Source organism: Centruroides vittatus, unplaced genomic scaffold (genome assembly GCF_030686945.1).
Source record: "Centruroides vittatus isolate TY-2023 unplaced genomic scaffold, ASM3068694v2 scaffold_3046, whole genome shotgun sequence".
NCBI lineage: Eukaryota > Metazoa > Arthropoda > Arachnida > Scorpiones > Buthidae > Centruroides > Centruroides vittatus.
Genome location: NW_027122699.1, coordinates 916,110 through 936,856, shown reverse-complemented (window position 1 = coordinate 936,856; position 20,747 = coordinate 916,110). Strand labels below are relative to the sequence as shown.

The 20,747-nt window shown below is 42.5% G+C and overlaps 2 protein-coding genes across 2 annotated transcripts; one reads left to right on the top strand and one right to left on the bottom strand.

Moving 5' to 3' along the window:
* Positions 1–8,057: 8,057 nt before the first annotated feature.
* On the top strand, positions 8,058–11,819 carry LOC136988134 (uncharacterized). Its single transcript, XM_067285963.1, has 6 exons — positions 8,058–8,257; positions 8,631–8,721; positions 10,129–10,229; positions 10,321–10,425; positions 11,536–11,583; positions 11,651–11,819. Exons 1-6 carry the CDS (start codon positions 8,180–8,182, stop codon positions 11,747–11,749), a joined length of 522 nt encoding a protein of 173 aa, XP_067142064.1. The 5' UTR covers positions 8,058–8,179; the 3' UTR covers positions 11,750–11,819.
* A 3,924-nt stretch (positions 11,820–15,743) lies between these two features.
* On the bottom strand, positions 15,744–19,166 carry LOC136988087 (uncharacterized). The gene is made up of 6 exons (XM_067285890.1): positions 19,089–19,166; positions 18,585–18,675; positions 17,219–17,319; positions 17,047–17,151; positions 15,976–16,023; positions 15,744–15,897 (listed from the first exon to the last, which is right to left on the bottom strand). Exons 1-6 carry the CDS (start codon positions 19,164–19,166, stop codon positions 15,817–15,819), a joined length of 504 nt encoding a protein of 167 aa, XP_067141991.1. The 3' UTR covers positions 15,744–15,816.
* Between the last annotated feature and the right edge of the window lie 1,581 nt (positions 19,167–20,747).

The following is a 20,747-nucleotide window of genomic DNA, read 5'->3' as shown; positions in this document are numbered from 1 at the left end:
AATTTTCCGTAGAAGGACGGGGAAAACTCTATAAAAAGGGTACTAAACGTAGACGCATTAATTTCGTGGGTTCAACGAAAGCGGCGAGTTTCGTATTCCGATCACGTGGAGAACAAAGGACGAGTTTATTTTGTGTTAAAACAAATATGGCGAAATTCAATCGCCGCGGTTTGGGGAGGAGGCACCATCTGGATTCTCTCCAAAGGGTACTTTACTCGCGCACTAATAGATGACCCGACGTCTTAACCGGAACTCTACCGCAGACAGTCCCTCCACTCCGACATTCCTGCCATTAACTTAAGCGGTTATATAGAAAAAGAGGCGAAAATTCAAAAATATAAACCTTTTTTACCATTTTGCAACCTAAATTTACACCCGTTTACTCGTTTACGAAGCAAAAATTCGGTGATTTTATTTTCTTACGCCACGAAACAAATGTCGAATTTTGCCAAGGAGGATTCTAATTTGTCTTTTTTGTCTAGAGTTGACGTAATTTTTAATTCGGGGGTGGGAGACTTACCAGTCGCGTTACGACGAAATAATCTGGGTCGAGGACGAGTACTTTTTCTCCGTTCCATTACTCGTCCGACCGCCGCGTCACCGTCGTCACGTGGTCTAACGTCTCCGACCATTACTTCATACTTACGGACGGGTAACGTAACTAAACTGCGGGATTCGTACTCGTATATTACAATCTTCCCGTTACGCTAACGTTAATACGAATTGCGTATCAATTTCCCTACAGGCGGGCGTAAACCCGTCCCGAAGAATATTTACGTGAGTGCGAAATAAAACTCCTAAGTTACGTAGTTTGACGGGCACGGCCGGTAGCATATACAACTTTTTAATAGTAGAATTAGTAATGAACGTCCCGAACCCCGATGCATCCATACTAAACCGAACCGCGGCCGTAATTAATCTGGCTATTATTTTGCTATTATTAATAATTAGATATTAAGTAATCTGGTAGTAGAGGTAGACGTTAGGCGCCATCTCTTATCTAAATTAATAATTATAATAATCGAATTAATGTTATAACTACCCGCCATCGACCGGGACTTTTTTCCGCAGTTTTAATGTTCGGAAGGTCTCTACACCCATACCGTCGACTTTTATTAAATACGAGAAACGGTATTTTGGACCTCTTCCAAAACGTCCATTCGGTTGGCCCGTACGTGGCGTAACCGCGGAACGAGAATAAAGGGAAATTTACCGGAAGGCGAAAGTACTGCCAATTTAATTAAACCGGAGAGGGGCGCCATATGCCGTTGTCTCTCCTTTGCCGCTCTATAAATAAAGAGGAGCAGAAATTAGTAACTAATACGTTTTCACCTATGTTACTAATTATACCAATTGCCGTTTGGTAGTCAATGACGTCGGCGTAGACCGGGCCGTTCCCGTATAAAATGTTATAATTAAAACTCGGTTCCGTCGGTTGTTACGCTTTTAAATAATTTACCCAGCCCGACCGAAATTTTCGTATTTTATTTTTTAGGAAAAACAGTGGAAAATAATTTTAATATAATAAATGGTGGTCCCTTTTGGGCAGACTTCGTCTTCGATTTTATTAATAATAATCTCCATCGGACGAAGAAATTTACAAAGAAAAATTTAAATGTATCGTCACCAGGGGGCAGCTTCCAAATCTACATTGGAATTTGCAGCGCTTGTTTCGGTGGATAAAAGCGGAAACCCCCGTAGGATGGATGAATGAAAAAGCAAAACGTCTGTATGTCACCAGTTCCTTTTTTAGAAATTTCATAATTTTAATTGGATATATTTGTGTTTCTAAAGGATTTTTGGGGATACTGTAGATTACCACCTATGGAATTTCGGGACTTTGAGTATACATCTGAACTGAGGGGACCGAGACGAGTTCAACAATACCCTATTTTTGGACCGGAGACGAAAAATAAAAAAGTTATCATACTTTCTTTCGGCGATCGCGCGATGATAGGGAGTCGCGTCGCTCTCTCCGCTAAGTCGGCCTCGCTATCGCGATCGAGAGTCGCGTCGCTTGCCGTTAAAATTGCTTTTAGTAGACGTTTTCCCCCTTTTTTTCACTTTGTTCAATAACTACCGTGAATCGATAACTAGTGACGTTTAGCACGTGGCGGCCTGCCGGCGGCTCTCCTCCGGGAGATCAGTCGAGAGCGCGAACAGTCGAAACGGCCGCCACGTTCGCTGCCATAAGTAACATTAACCGAAATGGCGATCGCGCGACGATCGGAAGTCGCGTCGCTCTCTCCGCTCTCGTATAGCGTGTTTAACCCTACTGGAGACGACCGTAGTCCGACGTCGTGGTTTGCAGACTTTACCGCGAGATAGCAGTACTAGCAACTATGGTGCCGTCTTCGTGAGAGCATTAAAAAAGTATGGTAAGTGAAAAAGTATGATAACTTTTTTATTTTTCGTTTCCGGTCCAAAAATAGGGTACCGTTGAACTCGTCTCGGTCCCCCGAGTTCCAATATATAATCAAAGTACTGAAATTCCATAGGGGGTAATCTATAGTACACCCGGATTTACTTCTGGCGGCGTGTAGCCTAAAAAGAAAGGTCTGTCGCCACGAATGTGTATAGTCTGGAACACAAGAAATAAATGGTGGTCCCTTTTGGGCAGACCTTGACTTTGATTTTATTAATTTTAATATAACTTTAAAAAAACACCTCTTGTCGGATGCGTTTACGTGGCTGCGAAATTCTACATTCGGTGGGGTGGGTTTCCGGGAGGACGGTAGGGGTGATAACCATTATATTCCTGTAAATATTCTGCCTTATTCCCCGTGTAGCTCAAAGTTGGCTAATTGCGCAGACTTTTCGCACATTGTATACTTTTCAACTGTAACTCCGACTCCGTTACGTCACACGGCCTACCAGGTTAGATAAGTCTGCGCAATTAGTCAATTTTGGGCTACGAGGGGGTGGAACTTTTACCTTATCTGTATACATATTAAAAGCAAAATGTTCCGTCATTGCCGCAGACAAATAACGTAAATTTAAAAAGTAATTTTAATTTACAATTTGAAAAAAATTATTTTAATTTTCAATTGATTTGAATATAATTTCAATTAATTAATTTTGATTTTATTTTTAGTTTTAATTCAATTTTAGGTTTAATTTATTTATTATTGAAAAACTCACCCTATCCTCAAAATTAAGCTTTTTGCTATTTTATAATAATTAAAATAATAAGAAATTTTTTCAACCAAAATTTAGTAACAGATGGCGTCACGCACGATTTTATTTATTTTACCTTAAAAGTTATATTTTTAAAATAAAAACTCAAAACACCGGAAAAGTTACGCACCTCTGGTTGCTGGGGTTTTATAATTATTTTCAATAATTAATAATCATAAATAAATAAATAAAAAGATATGTGGCACCATCTGTTACGAGATTTTGTTATAAAAACTTTTATATCATTATTATTATTATTATTATTTAGCCAAGGGTTTAATTTCGAGGGTGGTCGAGACGAATTTTATAGAAACCGTAAATAGTAGCAACTATTAAAATATCTTTATTAAGTCCGACTCCACACGAGATACGACGCGTCTTCCATCACGCTCCGTCCGTCCGTCCCCTCGACCTTTGCCACCAAAATTTAACAGCTCGGATGCCGTTCAAATACAAGCTACCTCGCCAGCTGTCGTTTCTTAATCTTTACTCCATCCCGAGATATAAAACAACTTAAACGCCAACAGGCGCACACGCGTAATATATGCGTGCGCGTGTTGTATTCCGTGGATAGGAATTTTTTGTCGTTTTTATGACTTTTTTGGATTCGAGAGGTCTCGAAACGCGGAGACTGGCGAAGGACTGGGAGGGTCAAATTCCACACCATTCCAATACTTTAAGCGTGGGGCGTACGAAGAAGACGTGGACGAGTGTACGTAAGATTAGGCATAGACCAAGGCCTATCGTCCGTCCGAGGTAAACGCACCGAAGATGCTCGACCCTCAGGCTGGAAATTTAACCGTTTTTGCCAAGATGGCGGCCGGCCATTTTTTAAGGTGGGCCGAATCTGGCTTAAGAAAAGTTAGTTTTACCTCCGACAGATGGTGCCACGATACGTAAGTTAGGCTCAAGGTCTGTATAGATCCGGGTTAGGATAGAAACGAAGATACTATAGTTTATTATACGACTTCGATTTTTCTGTAAATGCGGTCATTTTATATACGGGACTGGCTAATCGTCGCGTTACGAAAACTTATTCGAACGACGCACGGAGATGGCTAGACGACGGCGCGCCGCAAAGATGGCTTCTAACGAAATGCGAAAGAGGAAAAACCCCGCGGGCTAATCGTGGCATTAATAGAAAAAATAGTAATTACACAAAGTATTAAAACGTACGAAACCGGGGTTCGGTCGGCGAAAGTGGCGGGAAAAATTACAAAGAACGTCGGTCCGGGACCGAGTTCCCGTAGAGAGATGCCAGCGGGATTTCGGCCGGTAAAAAGTGCCAGGCATTAGAACGATCCCGTCGGACGTTCGACCTCGGCCCGGGTCTAAAGTACAGCGAATTAATAAACAAACATATACGAACGATCTTACAGTCGGGAGGCGTCGGAGTTTAATTTTGCCCACCGTCCCGAAAAGTTTCCAACTATCTCGTGCCGGTTTAACTGGGCCGTCGTCGTCTAATCACGCGGACGGTTTATTCCTACAAACCCAAATTTGCCGACCGGCCTTATCTTTTACCTTTCGAAAGAACAATTGGGAGGGAGCGCCCCCGTCGGTACTCCCGGCATCGACCGTTCCGACGAAATTCGGAAGGAACTCGATATATTTACCCACTCGGACCGCCTAGCGAAATTTGAAACACTAAAATACCGGCCAGAAGAAATATTTTAGGTGGGAACGACCGATTGTACGGAAGGTCAACCCGGGTAAACACCGACCAGTAGTGTCGATCGCGTTTGTGGGGGTAAATTTGGGCTTCCGTGGCCAAACGAAAATGTTTATATTAATAAAATGTCAACGATTTAACAACTCGGTTAGTCGTTTCGAGTATATTCGATTAATATACGAGAGGAAGGAGACTTTCCCCAGTTGGCCGACCCAAATTTGGAAATTTAGTGTCGAACACGTGGATGCGCAATCGGGAATGGGGGAAGAATTACGCGGCGTATCGTTCCGGTTACCGTATCCGGACGAGAATATAAACTAAATTATAATTTTATCAAGGAGATAAAGGCGTTTTGCGATTTGCGTCCGGGTTCCGGACATTAGAAAAAATGTATCCTCGCTTCGAGATATTTATAAAACAAACTTACGCCTTCGAGGACAAAGATCAAAGTCGTTTTCGACTGGAATTTAAAAAATACACTAGATATGCGAAATTAATTGATTATAATATAAACTGCGTCGCCGTCGTTTACCGTTCCGACTCGTAGGCAAGCGCGGGCCACCGTTCTAAAGGCTGGGTTTCGGGGAATACGGCAACGTCCCCCCATTTAAATGTTAGAAAGGCCGAGAAAACCCCGCCGCCGTCGGAAAGCGTTCCGGTGACGGGAATGCCGAATTTCCGGATCCGGTGATTGCCTGCGCGATGGCGTCGCCATCGGGTCGGACGTCGCGCGTCGACCTCGTTCTCTTTCGCCCGGCTACCAAACTCGGGTTACCCGCTCCGAGACAAATGGTCCGAAAGCACCGAGAGGGATCGTACCGGGTTCTTTTTTCCGACAATAGAGGGACCCGGCTCGCCGTAACAGAGATTTCTTAAGGAATAAAGAACTCTTCCAGATTTTCGTCGCAACGACCCGCGACTATCGTCTAGCGTCCGTTCCCGCCCTCGTTTAATACGAGACACCCCGGTCACTCCCCAATAAGACGCGGAATATTCCTTAGCGACGATACGGGTATGCCCTATCGTCACTCGTGTTCTCTTATATTCTTTACGTTGTACAGTACGGTACTGTACATACGGCGTTCTTATCTGTATATATACTGTATTTTTAATCACGCTCTATTACACGGTACGTCTTACTAATTAATGTTCGTCGTAGCCACCGTGGTAATTCCGTAACTATCGTTTATCCTCATTCGGCCGGTGGCGTAGGTCCGCCCGAATTTCTTCCGTATTATGCCGACATATTATTTGTAAATTACTCGCCGCTAGCGTACGCGTAGTAATCCTTTATATCGTAGCGTAACATATATCTTAAGCCAGTTACGCTACGCGGTACTGGTACGTACCGTACCGTACCGTACATTGTTATTCGTGTACCGTACGGTACCTACGGAATAAAAGGACCGATCGATGGCTAAATACGCGCGTAGTCGGCGTCGAGTAGGGATAGGCCGATAGATAGAATTTTTTTCCAGATTGGCGTGACGGAACGAATCGCGATCCTCCGTCATTTTCGCGAATTTCACCGGGAAATGTACGCGTTGGCGCGCTTAATGGCATAAAATTGTCTATAAATTTATACGAAAGGAAATAGAGAGGAGAGTCGCGAAAACGGCTACGGACGTTCGAATTCGACTCGGTTCCCGAACTTTACGAAATACGATTATAATGGCTGGTACGGAATATTTTTCTTCGACGTTACCGGAAAAATTCCTCCCGCCGTAATAGGTTACGCAATTATTAAGTCGCTACCGCCGGTCGATAATGATTTTCGTCGTTTTTCCTCCGCCGGAACGGGAGAAACCGGATAAAAGTACGCGCTTTTTCGCGCGACTGGGTCAAAAGTCGTAACTTAATTTCGTTAATAAAGGAATTCCGCGCGCGCGCGGTGTCGGGTCGCGCCGGTCTTCGCCGGTTTAAATACTGGGAAATAGGCGAAAACTCTTCCGACGTACGGCTTTCGTATTATTTAATCGTAATCGTAAATGCAGCCATTTTGTACATGTTTGTCGATTATTACTAAAAATTTAAATATATTTTAAAACGAAAAATCTCTTTCGTTCGCTTACGTACGAATAATTATTTAAAATGTAGTTTCGACCAGCTTCGGTCTCGCTCGGTTGCCGACGCTTTTGCGCAATTTTATACAGTAAATTTATTTTTATTTTTAGTAATAAAATTCCACCGGTAAACGCTACAAACCACCGGCGCGGCGATTAATTGCAATTTCGATTTATCGATTCCCGAAATTTCTCTTTATTTAATTACTATTATCGTCACGCGATTGGCTCCTTTCCGTTTGTTTTTGGCAAGGGCTTATCTAAAAATCATTTCTATTTATCGCCGTCGGAATTATTGCCGCGAGGCGCGGTCGAACTCGGATTTAGCGCCGTCTCCCGTACTCTTTATTTATCGGAGACGGCATTTCTTAGCGTTATAAACAGACGCGGGAGTGACGGGCCAATCAGGAACGATAAACGAATTATACGACTTTTTCGTTTCATTTAAATACGTAATCGTAGAAACGAGAGAAATTCCGAGGAACTTAAAATCTAGCTCGATTAATATTAATGTTTTTCTAATGGAAAATATTAAGAGCCGGTCAAATGCGCTTGCGTAATTTCGCCATTCGTGCAAAAACTGGTTTTTCTACCGTATAATTTAGGAATTTTCGTGGCAATAATAATATTATTAAATCGCTTCTATTATATCGCTACGACAAACGGTGGAAGCCGACTGGAATTTCGTGAAAAATAGTCATCGGGCCAAATAAAAGCCACGATAAAGCCGAACGAATAAATAAACGCCGCCGCAACCTCCGTCCGTAGCCCGACCGGACGAGCGACGACCGGCCGGCGGGTAATTCCGTCCTTCGGCCGATATTTAAATCGAGTACGGAAATTAATTCGACACTCGTCTCCGACGCGAAAAACGCCGAAGTCGGTCGTCGGTTACGCGACCTACGTATGTAAATAACGCGCGAATGGGGAACGGGCAGCGAATATCGTTCTAGATCCCGTATCGGACGAGAACGTTAACTAAATTACGATCGGGCGGAAATTGCCGCAGTCCCCCGGATAGATCCTTATAAGGTAAAGTTACGCGCCGAAGGACAAACGCGCGATCCCCGGTCGGGAAGATCCCGGAGCGCGTAACTCGGCTTTCCCGGTAGACGTAACGATCCGGTAAAGGTTGTCGGTCGAGATACCGGCGAGGTGTTTCGAGTCCGCGTAACACGTCAGGTGACTCCGTCACGAGTTACACGGGCGAAACGGGCAGAGGCGGTAGAGATCTCGTTTTCTTCCCGCCGGTAACACGTCCGCAGTTATGTGTTTCAGGATTAATCGCTTCTGTTGCTACAAGAACACTAAAAACGGATCGCTGGCCTGCGCATTCTACACCGGGGTAGTATGGTTTATATATATATTTATCTTATACGGTGTTATAGACGGTGGCGGCGTAGAGATACGGACCGACGTAATTGCCAACCTACTTAAACCGTAGGCGCAAATTGTCCGGATTTGTTATTCGTCCGTTCGAATAGCTACTCGACTTTAAAACTAAAGCCGGGCGCCGCTCGGATCGTTAAATCCGAGCGGCGCCCGGCTTTAGTTTCGACGCCGTCGGAAAGAGGCGGAGAAGGTTAATTAAAGTAGGTTACTAATATAACCGGTATTTTAAATTAAACGTATTTTCTAACTCGGTAAAGTTTCGAATTTTACCTATTTAAAACGGATAGCGCGGGTGCGGGAGTGACGTGTATTCCGTTCTGTCGTAGGTCGTATCTTTAGGAGGGGTAATCACCAACTCCGTCGTCCTGGCCTTATTCGACAAATACAGACAGAAGCTCTACGACTTCAACAAAGGCAGTAAGTACAAATATCGTCGATTTTATTCTTACGAGCAATCGAATATTTAATTGGCTATCGATTATAATATTTATTTCCACGTACAAAAATAGATTCTCGGCAGAAACGGGCAGGCGTTTTTTCTTTTATCGCTTTGGCGTTATCGCGAACGGCCACGCACCGACGAAAAGTCGAAAGGAGTCGCGTGTCGAACTCCCGCGTACAGTACTTATACGAAGTTGCCGACTTTTTTCTCCCGGCCAAACGCTAGAACTATCCCGCTTACTTTTTATAATCCTTACTTTATTTTAATAAGTAGGGTAAACGTTAAATATGGCGCGTGTGGCTTACGGGTCGACGCGTAATCCCGAAAAATTATACGCTTAATACGCTAATTAGGCGTAAATTATTTTTAGCCACGCATTTATTCGTTTTGTCGATTCGTCCGCGGCCGTAAAATATCCGGAAATTGCGTAGACCGAGGACGGTTACCGCGGATTATATTCGTTTAATATATAAGAAACTCCCCCTTTCCGTCGATTACTTCGTCTTTTCTCGATTAAAGAAAGAGGGGACATTTCGCCCGTCGAACGAAAGAAAAAAATTACTATAAATATTTTATGAGGATATTAGTTAATTAAGGAGAGTTAAATTAGTGTTTAATAGCTCCGTTCCCCGGACCGCATCTAGGATTTCGGGAGACGGTTCGTATACCGTATCGTACGTCGTTTACTCGTTCGGTGGGATCCGGAAAGAAAAGGAACGGCCGAAGAAAAAATCGGTAGCAAAATATTCGAAGGATACATTTAATTAAAATGCGGAAAGCCACGTAACACCGCCGGCACCCCCTCGCCGTATACTTTATTACGCCCGACGGGTGACGGTCCCTAAATCTGCTAAATTACTTTCGAATCGTCGCCGTTCCGTTAACGAAAACTCGAAATTATCCCCGCTACGTTACGAGAAGTTCGTCTCTTTTCTTTTACGCCCGCCGGAAAGTAAGCGGTAACGTCTTTTCTCCCATCGTTCGCCCGTTCGAATATTAAACTAAAGCGCGATAACGTATTTAAATTCGAAAAACTTATTTAAAAACCGAGTCGTCGCTACGGCGACGACGATTTAGCGTTCTCTCCGCGTTTATTAAGTACTGTACTTTTTCCTTTGTTTTTCCAAACTTTCCTCCCGATTACGGTCTGTCGAACAAAGTAATTACTTTAAGTAGTTTGTAACTTTTCTTTCCGTAAAGTTTCCGGATGTTTCTTTTACTTTTCTCCTTCTTTAAACGTGATAAAAAGCAAACTCTAAGCGCGTTAATCCGGCCCCCGGGGGAGAGCGCGGTGCCGGATTAACTTACTCGCGTAGTATCGAAATTATTAGAAATAAAATTAAATATTTGCGTAATGTAAAAACCTTTCGCGTGTATTTCAGAAATAGATCACGCTTCGATCCAATTGTATTTTCGGTTATCTTTGTCGTCGGCCGTCGTCTTGCTTCTGGTCAGCGCACTTTTATATGTGGGCGTTAAAAAGGTAGAGAGCGGGAACGTTCTCCGTTCCCGTAGCCGATTTGACCGCGGACGATTACCGGCCAACAGTTACTAATTAAAACGACCACTTTCAGGAGAGGCGCTGGCTGACCGTCCCGTGGATGGTGTGGATGGCAACGTTAATCGCCGTTCAACTCTGCTCGGTTTTCTTCTTATTCCTCATCATTAAAGCTAATCCCGTAAGTTTTCCGGGCTTATTTTTAAATAATAGAGGGCCGTAAAAAATGCGAAAAGAAAGCCCTCTAAAGGAGGCGTCTCCCGGCGAATAAGAGAATTTCGACCACGCGCCGGCTCGAGTATTTTTAGAACGTTTAAAAGAGAAAAAGCCGATAAACGTCCGTTGGGATAGTAATTAGCCCGTAACTAGCGGAAGAAAGAAAGAAGACAAACACCGGGGCGACTCGCAACGACGCCCTCCTATTTCGAATAATGCGGGATTTTATTAACGATAAACCGCGACGACGGGATCCTTTCTTTAAAAAGATATAGAAATACGTTATTACTTTCGGTTTATTTCCCCCATCGTCGTCCGATTCGGTAAACTACGGCCGCCTTTACCCGTTTCTACCGTTTCGTTTTCGACGACGAGGTCGTCGGGTCGACTAGCGGCCGCAGTTTTTATTCTGTCAAAAAGGTTTCGTTTCGGAAGAATGTCCGCCCGAACGAGATTAGTGTCGAAGACTTTTGTAAATATTTAAACACGTTTCGACACTATTTATTTATATAAACGCTCGATTGGGTACGGGCGTCGTAAGAAGCCGACGTGGCTAAACGACTACTCACCACTCGAATGGCCGGTTTTGCGGTTAAGTTTATAATTATTAATAAGTAAATCTTCCCTGGGATTTTATGACCTTCCGTAATTTAACGTTTGCGAATTTTAATGTTCTTTCGACGGTTAATTTCGGTCCGGCGGTAGACGTTGGCGTAACGTAATTACGCGATCGGTCGAAGAAATTATCGCCCGTCGCCCGACGAGTTCGAAGACTGTTTATTTCTAAGATACCGTTAGTTCCTTTCGCAGCTTTTAACCCAGTCGTCTCCTATTTTAATTATCCGAAAATCTCTCCTAAGCCGTTGTCGGCCGGTTCCGCCCTAGCTTAACGGCTCGATAGCCGATGGCTCTTTCGTTCTCGAACACTAAGCTACGGTATTCGTAGGCCTATTTCTCGTTCGGACTTTATCGGGGGAATTTGCCTACCGCCCAATATTAATCGATATTGTTATTGTTAAAAGAATTTATATAAAGAGTGCCGAGTACGTTCTAAAGTATTATGTTTTATTTTTAGATACTTCTTCTCCAGTGCTTCGTTATTGTTTTATTCTCGGCAGTAAATGTAAGTAAAAGGGAAAACTTAATGAAGAAAACGGCTTTCTCGTAAAACGAATTGCCTATATTTACAGATTTATTGTTTCGCCTGCGTGTATTCTCAATTCAAGACCTTACAAGAAATTCGGTGTTCTGAGGAAGGGCGAACACTCGCCAGTCCCCGCGCCGTCTAGTCTTCTCGTTACCTTCTAAATCGGTTTTTTGTTTTATGTAATTTATTTATTAAAAGCCAAAGTTATTTTTCTCTTTTCGCTTAATTCGGCACCGGCACAAATTCGGAGTTAAAAGCTACCGAATTTGTATAATCCCTACCGGATAATCGACGGGTGGGCTTTCGGTTAAACCCCGACTCGTCCCGAGCTTTAATAGCCGTGTAAATTGTAGAGATTTGCATTTCGATTACGGTAAAGAATGCAAAGTTAAGCCGTAATACTAAGCTACCAACTTTCGGAAATTGTTACAAACTTTATCGTCGGAAAAACGATGGGTTTCTAGAGGTGTCGACGTCGGAAAAAACAATAGAATAAAGGAGAGGTAAGTTAATTAGAAACACGACTGTAAAGGTTCGGACTACTTGCGAGGAATTACCTAATTTTGACCCGCGTTTTCGATACTTCTTTCGCGCACAAAAGTAAAACGTGGTAGAAAGTAAAGAAACGCGGGAATAAGAACGACCTCACGCAGTACTGACTGTACGGTACGGGTACTTTCTAATCGCGTGTTTATCGCGACCAAAAATCATTTATTGAAAATTAATACTATAAAAAAAACCCACTCGACTATCGACACGGGTGCATTATAGGTAACCGGTTTTCCAACCCACGGCTTCCAAAAACCGACGAAATTAAATGGACATTCCGAGAAAATTGCTCAAAACGTAAAGGAAACGGTAAAAACGGAAGAAACTTAAACGTTAACTAGAATGGGACGTTGGAAAATAAATCGCACGTTATACACACACAAATAAGTGCTGCGCGTGACCTTGTGGCATTACCCTACTTACGGGGTGTGACCGAGCCAATTGTAACGAAACGGACAGACTAAAAGTAGCCTAAATCGTCCGTTAACGGTTCGATCTTGTCTCCGGCGAATACGGTTCGTAATTTATTCCACTTGTTTTTTCTAATTCGAATTTTATTATTGTGAAACTTTTAACCGCGTTCGAAGAATTCTTATTACGGCTCACGCTGGCCATAATACAGTAGACCCCCAATAACACGGGTTCGTATAACACGGATTCGTATAAATAACGGCAAAAAATTGCGATCGTATTCGTATAACGCGCTAAAAGAGACTCGTATAACGCGGTAAAACGTCATCGCCGACACGTGTCGCGACAGGATCGGTCGAATCTGGACCAATAGCGGATATCGTACAAACCGTCGACTTTAAACGAGCACCGGACCTACTAAAAAAACATTTGTTATCCAACGGGCATAAAAATTATATTATTATTAATGATGTCTCCGAAGTTAAGTTAAATTCGCCGATCGGGAAACACGCACCCGCCGTTCGACGAGCCGCTCCGCGACGAAAACAAGCTTAAGCAATGGCGTCGTCGAACGGTGCGCACTCGGTAAGCAATCCTACAACTTTTTGTCTATAGCATAGTTTATATGGATTATTCCCAAAAAGTTATAAGTGATTTGGAAATGTCGAGTCAAATTAGTCTAGAATCGATTAATTTTATGGAAGAAAACCTTTCGAACAGCCGTAGCCCCTAAACTGCACGAGTGCCGGGCCGCGATTGGCTCGTGTATTTAAGTGACTCGTACAACACGGATTCATATAACGCGGAACGTATCTACCGTGTTATAGGGGGATCTACTGTACAAAGCTGGTTTATCAGATCGTGTTTTTATGCAATAAATAAATTACAATTATTTTAGTTGGACGAGGAGCGAACCACAAAATAACCGGGAACCCGGACTACATTTTAATTTTAACCGCAGTCGAGCCAAAATTATTATCGAATAATAACTGAAATATCCGTGTCCAAAACTGAAAAATAATAAATAAAACAACGCTATAATTAACCACACAAACGTCTTTCGCTTTGTTGGGAACGTTACGGTGCTTCGAACATTGTACTGTACTACGTACAGTACCTTAAATACACGGACGTACAGAACTTTCGTTGATCTGGCGGGTGAAAACTGCAGGCGAGACTCCAGGCCGTCCGAGAGTTCACGGGCCCGCTATCTGTCGGTCGAAAAAGTATTAAAGACGCTTCTGTTTGAGAACGAACTTTACTCTCCACACGGGCGACAACGTCGTAGTCGGCACCGGCCGCGGCCGCGCGGCGCGTGAGGGTGGGGAATTAATTACGCACCGAATTAGCCATTTTCTGCGCAAAAAATTTAAAACCACGCTTAATACTTAATGGGAAGCGAACGTTTTAAATGGCGTCGTCGGTCGGCGGTAGAATGGCGAAAACCCAGCCGGAAGTTTTAATCCGCTTGTAGAAACCTGCATTTAAATAATGCAACGATTGCATTATTCGGAAAGAAAGCCAGACAACGGGAACAAAGGTAAAACTTTCAGAAAAACACCAGCTTAAAATAATAAGTAGGTCTATAAAACCGACGCATCTTACACCCGAATGCAGGCTAGGCGTAACATTACTAATAAATCTTATATATAAAATTCTCGTGTCACAATTTTTGTTACCGTACTCCTCCGAAACGGCTTTACCGATTTTTACCAAATTTTATATGCATACTCAGTAGGTCTGAGAATCGGCTACTATCTATTTTTCATACCCCTACACCATTTCCCCCTTTCAAAAATATATTTATATATGGATTAAGGCTTTTATGTCCAACAGATGGCGCTAACTTCCGACGACCTAAGTTTGCTTTTCTGTGAGAATGGACTGAAGCGGATCATTTTCTATCTATCTATATAAATAAAATGTAACGTTCGTTTGTTCCCACCGATTCCTTTGAAATTTTGACACAACGTTGCATTCGAATACGCACGTGTTTTTATATAATATACATGTCGAAATCCCCCCCAGTGGGGGGAGATGGACGGGATTAAGGCTTACCGTGAAGAACTCGGCTTTTATTATACTATTTTAGATGCGTTTTTGATTGCGTTTTAATAGGGTACGTCAAGAGAATGTACACTAAGAAGGGATTTTTTGAAATTCCCCCCACGGGGAAGTGTTATACATTTATAATAGATACATTTTGAGCCACAACAACGCGTGGCCGGGTCAGCTAGTAACATATAAAAAGAAATGTATTTAAAAATAAGATACAGGAGGAGAAATTAAGAGGGAGAAATTATTAGGCTACAGAGACTAGTTAACGATTAATAAAAAAACAACACCGTGGGTAATCGGTATGTTCGACTAGGATTTTGACAAGAACTTCCGCCCTCTTAGACCTAAATTTGACTTTGTAAATAAGAAATACGTAGCCTAACTGCGTAGTAAAAAGTAAAAAGTTTACCCTAACTTACCCGTAAGTAATCATTTTTGTCGAAACGCCCGCTGCAGACAGGAGCGTATCGACTGCTTTTCTTTCCAGTTTTTATCTCTACTTCCCATTTTGTCCGGCTGAAATTTGAAAACGTCGTAGACCTATAAATTCCCACCGTCGTCCGTCCGTACGTCTTTCCTTAATCTCCAGAACGGAGTTAGATACGCGAAATAAGATACCGTATATGGAAACTTTAGGGGCGGGAGGCCCCGACTAACTATATACGGACATCGAGAAATTCCACCGAAAATAGTTAATAGACGACCGGCACGACTATTGTTAAAGGAAAAATACGACGTACGGGGGCGAGCCGCTACTAATTTGAAGTGGCCGGCATATATTTTAAACGAAATAAATTAAAAATACGATTAAAAGTTGCAGCCCGGCACGCCGACCGCGACACAATACATAATTGCCGATTCTTAACGGTCGGTTACGGCGATACAATCGGTAGCAAAGGGTCTTAGTCGTTTACGGCTCGCATTTTCATTTTACTATTATAATTTCTTCTTCAACCGGATCGATCTTCCGGAAGATCGGCGATAAAATACTTCGAGACTCGATCTCGTAGAAAACTCGTTAATTCGTAAGAAGTTTCGATAAAACTCCAACGTGGGGAGGACGATGCCGATGGGTTTCCGAGTTAGGATTAATTAGGAAAGGAATGCGGAGAACACGATTAATTTAAAACGAAAGACATTTTAATAGATAAATTACTGGACGTTTTCGTTAGCCCGGACCAAAACGAAGAACTAAAGTTTATCCGTCGGCGTGGAACATCGAGCTCGTCGTAGAGTCCCGTATTGCGAATAGACGCAAGAGAAACAATAGGACTGTAAAGAAAGACAAAAGAATTACGGAACGTGGTCAAAAGTGTAAATTACGAGATAGGCAGATTCGTCTCTACTCACGTTTACCAGACAGAAGACGACGATGACGAGGCATTGAAGAAGAATCTTCTGAAAATACGCAATAAAGAATAATTACGTATAAAAATGCTAAATCGTATTTAACGTATTCTAACGTAAATTTACCATAAATTGCCGAGAGAATAACCGTGGTAAATTTAACCGTTACGCGAGATAAATGCGGAGTTACGCGCGCCTTGACCTAAATTTTAATCATTCCGGAATTTATTCGACCATCTTACCGTAGCGGCGGATAATATCTGGAAAATCGAACGCAAACGTCAAACTCCAAGGTCGATCGAATATTTTCCAAAACTCGGTTTTTTCTTATTTGCCTTTAAAACGCTGCAAACGGGTTTCCCGCCACCCACCACGCCGCGAAAATTACGGGTGGATCGGCGGATAACGAAACGTTTTTTAGCACGAAAAACCGTATCTCGAAGATCGTACGCGATACGACCCGAGGTTACATTTACACGTCCGCCGGGAATAAAAGAAACATCGCATAAAAACGATCAAAGCGAAAACAAATGTCGTCGAAAACTTTAAATTAGCGGCGAAACCTCCGGCCAGTTCGGGCGCGACCGGGAGCGAATTGCGGATTGCGTAGGTAGACGCGGTAAGTCGGGGCCATCGTAGGATTTCAATTCCCAGTCGATGCAAAATATAATCTCGAGATATCGCAATTTCGGCTAAATAAGCCGACTCGGTGTTTACAACCCCCGAAATAAAAGGTCGTAGGCGCTAAGAAACGAGTGTAAACGACGCCCGACAACGTAGCTAATACGCTACGATATCGCGTACGCACCGTCGATTAAAAAATCGACGGACGTTTGAGCACTAAACGGTCCGACCTTCCGAATGGATCGGACACCGAAAACAATTCTCGAGACCCCCGGCCGGAGTCGTTCGTCGGGTGCCGCGATTTTCCATTAATATAAAAACGGACAAAATAGTATAATAATTCGTCGGCGTCGGCGTTTCGGCAAAAACACGCAATTTTATCGGCGACGAAATTACGTAACAAAGAATCGGTTTATACGCTAAGAGTTAAAAATACGTTAAAGTATTTACCGGACTGGCCGTGATTATAAATAATAGAAAGACGACGGTGCATAGTTGGGCGCTTATCAGAACGACCATCCAAATCATCCACGGAATCATCAACAGGCGTTTCTCCTGGAATGGCGAAAACGATTGTCCGGTCTTTTGTACATTTAAAGGACGGAAATAAAAGCTTAAATACCTTTTTAACGGCGATTAACAGGAATGCGCTGGCAGCCAGAAACATCACCGACGACAATAAAGTTATCAGAACGTACAGCTTTATTCCCTCGTAATCTACTTCTGCAATAAAAACAAAGTATGCGGCGTACCGTATACCGGGCGACGCTAATTAAAGAATCTCTATCGCCGCCGTCCGTACACCCCCTCAAAATTCAGATAGACAAATTAAAAACGAAATTTTCGTTCGTTAGGAGGAGAAAAACGGCAATTCGTATAATACGAGCAAAAGTTTACGATTTCTATTTACGTTCCGTAAATAGAAATCTATAAACTTTTGTTCGTAGTTTTGAATGTAAACCGAGTCGAACCGGTGGGTGGCCGCGCCCACCCATCATTTGCTAGTTCAAAATAATCGTATTATTCTTTCCTACCGCCGTCTCTTAATTTATCGCCGCCTTATACGTTATATCGAATATTATAATTATAACTTTCTCCGACGAAAGACGGGAAATTCGTGTAATCGTGTTATCTTTACGTTACGTTAAGGAGGAAACATCCGAATGACGTCATCCAACGTAAACATCGGCAGACGCTAGACGATGTTTAGGCTACGCGAGTTAGAAAACCGACATTTTAGATTTAACCGTCGATGATTTTGTTACTCGGCGCGGCGATAAAATTATCGACGATCGAATCTAAAAACCGGCGATACGATTAATTTATTTTTTATATAAAAATATTGCGTAAAAGTGTGTAAATTAGATGTATTTTATTGTATCGTACTGTACTGTACGTGTTTCTAATTTCCTCGACAAAGGGAATATACCATCGTCGGAAATCGGAAAGATATCACGAAGCGGACAAAGGCCATTCGCGATACTTATCGTTAAATTTGGCACGCATTGTGTAGAAAAATACGAAAAAGCCCCGTTCTAACGTAGATTTGCGGGGTAAATTTAGAGATGTTAAATTAAAATACCGATGACGACATTTCCGCTCGATAGATTCCGAGAGCCGATTCGTCCACTTTCGTCTTCGTTCTTCCAGATTAAGGGACGAAGGAATCGACACAAAGAGACAAATCGTTACTTATTGGTTATTATAAGAATTGGTTAGAAGCGAGGTGGAAAATTCGTTTCGTTCGGTGAAAATATTTCTAAATTCGAATCTTCGTCAGCCCGAATATTAACGAGCGACAGAATCGTATAATCTCTCGACATAAAAGACTTCCCGGTGTACGCGTAACAAACTCGTTTGCCCGAACGATTCTTTGGAATATTTAGTTTTTAATCGCTTCGTAAGAATTTACGAAAATACGTCGTTATTTAATTACCAATATTCTATTTTTTTGAAGATTAAACTTAACTACAAACGAATTTACTTACTTCCTTTATTAAAATCGTATATCTTTTGTTTGTATTTATCGAATAAACCGAGAATTACGGAATTTCCCACGATCCCTCCGACGGATAATACCTGCAATTATTAACATTAATTACGTATCTAATTATAAAGGAAATTAATTGTAATTAACATCCTAACTAACAAACTCGGTATAGACAAAATATCGACGATATATTAGTAAGCCAGAGAGGAAGATTTTCGTCGTCCGGATAATAGAACTACCACAAAATAAGTATAATAATCGTGCCGCGGCCTAAATATTTAGACCTATCTCCACTAATCCGACACGGATACGTCGGAGTTTGCCCTCTTAGTGCCCACTGGGCGGAAAGAGTTACAAAAAAGAAAGAAAGAAAAAGATACGTCGGAGTCGAACTTATCGTCGGGACCGGGGTATCGGTCCGACACCCGCAGTTTTATCGATCCCGGTTATTAATAATCTACGTTATTATCCAATTATAGATTTGCGTAAATAGGCGACTTACACCCGTGTAGAAGGCGCAGGCCGTCGATCCTTTTCTGGTGTCGTCGAAGCAACAGAAGCGGTTTATCCTCAGACACATGATCTTTGTTTGTGCGTCTCATCCGGTAGAAACCCGAGTCGTAACCTCTAAATCGACTGGAAACGTCGGTCACGTGCAAAGTCGAGCGAACTGGAAACCAACGACCGTGTCGTTGACTCGGGACTTTATTTTCTCCTTCGACGCCAGCGGTTCGACGCCGACGAAAACGAAAATCGCCTCTCCGAATGCGATGGAAATTCACAAATTACGCTTAAAACGGGTTTATCTAGGAGCCAATCGAAATTTCTTTATAATTTCCAAATTACGGCTTCGGTCCGAATAAATAAATTACTCGAACGATAACAATTACGTGCGCGTTAACGAGATCCGGTCCGAAGTGGAAAGCGGCGCGATTCGGATAGGGCGAAGAAAACGTCCTCCGCCGCGCAAAATCGTACGTTCGGTAATGGGTTCTCCGATCCGGACAAAGAAGAGTCGCGATTTACCGGGTCGAATTCGACCGTAGACCGTCGTCGACCCCGTCTCCTTTCGTAATAATTTGAACGGTTATTTAATATTAGAAAAAACCAAACGTCTTAAGTCGCCGAGAAAAAATTTAATAAACAACGTAGCAAACGTTTTCGGCCAAACCCGTCGGCCATCATCGGGCCGAGCATATTCGAATGCAAACAAAACGGAACAAAAATTTAAATGCAAATAAAATAACGGACGAAATATACATATAATAACGTAAAATAATAATAATAATAAATAACAAAGAAATATAAAAAATACGTATAGGTTAAATAAATAAATATTAAGCCATTACATAATAAATTACACGAAATTCTAATAAATGCGAGATACGCAACGATAACAAAATCGAGGCATTAAATTAAGAGCTCTCGAATCTTTTAATTAAATACTTCCGGGCCGAGGGCAACCCTTCGGCATCCCTGGCATTAATGCAGGTAGTACGCAATCCGCTCTTAAATATTTCAATTTTCTCGGCGCTAAACGCTAAAGTCGGCGAATGTACGGGTTTAATAATGCCCGCTTCGCCCCATTCGATTATCGAGCCTTCGACCCGCGCCATCCGAGATAGAACTGCGGCGTTAGATCTTTCGCCGACGTCGTACCTGTGTTCCCTTAATCTAATCCCTAGGTTTCTATTAGTGACCCCGATGTAGTTTTTATAAATGCCTAGTTCTTGGTTTTCATAAGGAATTTTGTACACTCCGGCCATTCTTTCTTTATCGACGTTGTCTTTGTCGTTTCTTAATAACTCGTACGGGTCGGGAGCTCTCTCGAAAATTAATTTGGAATTTTTGCGGGTCGAGATTTCCTTCACGATAGCTTCTCGGTTCGGCCGAAAACGTTTGCTACGTTGTTTATTAAATTTTTTCTCGGCAACTTAAGGTGTTTGGTTTTTTCCGATTTACATATTGCCGAGTGAGTTCGCTTCGATATTTAATATTACCCGCAACGTAGCGTTTAGAACTTTTCCGCCGAGTTTCTTAACAATTAATATTATTAAAGTCTCCGGCTAATAAACCCGACCACCAGACAAAAAACCAGCTCCGAAAGTCGTTAACGCGTTGCCGTTTTATCGCGGGCCGAGGCGACACCGAACCGAAGGCC

Excerpts from the sequence above, each read along its gene's own strand:
- LOC136988134 (XM_067285963.1), top strand. The coding sequence starts at position 8,180 with ATGTGTTTCAGGATTAATCGCTTCTGTTGCTACAAGAACACTAAAAAC. Across the intron at positions 10,230-10,320 it reads TATATGTGGGCGTTAAAAAG|GAGAGGCGCTGGCTGACCGT; the intron begins GTAGAGAGCGGG and ends GACCACTTTCAG. Across the intron at positions 11,584-11,650 it reads TTTTATTCTCGGCAGTAAAT|ATTTATTGTTTCGCCTGCGT; the intron begins GTAAGTAAAAGG and ends CTATATTTACAG.
- LOC136988087 (XM_067285890.1), bottom strand. The coding sequence starts at position 19,166 with ATGTGTCTGAGGATAAACCGCTTCTGTTGCTTCGACGACACCAGAAAA. Across the intron at positions 18,676-19,088 it reads CCTGCGCCTTCTACACGGGT|GTATTATCCGTCGGAGGGAT; the intron begins GTAAGTCGCCTA and ends TAATAATTGCAG. Across the intron at positions 17,152-17,218 it reads TGTTAATCGCCGTTAAAAAG|GAGAAACGCCTGTTGATGAT; the intron begins GTATTTAAGCTT and ends TCGCCATTCCAG.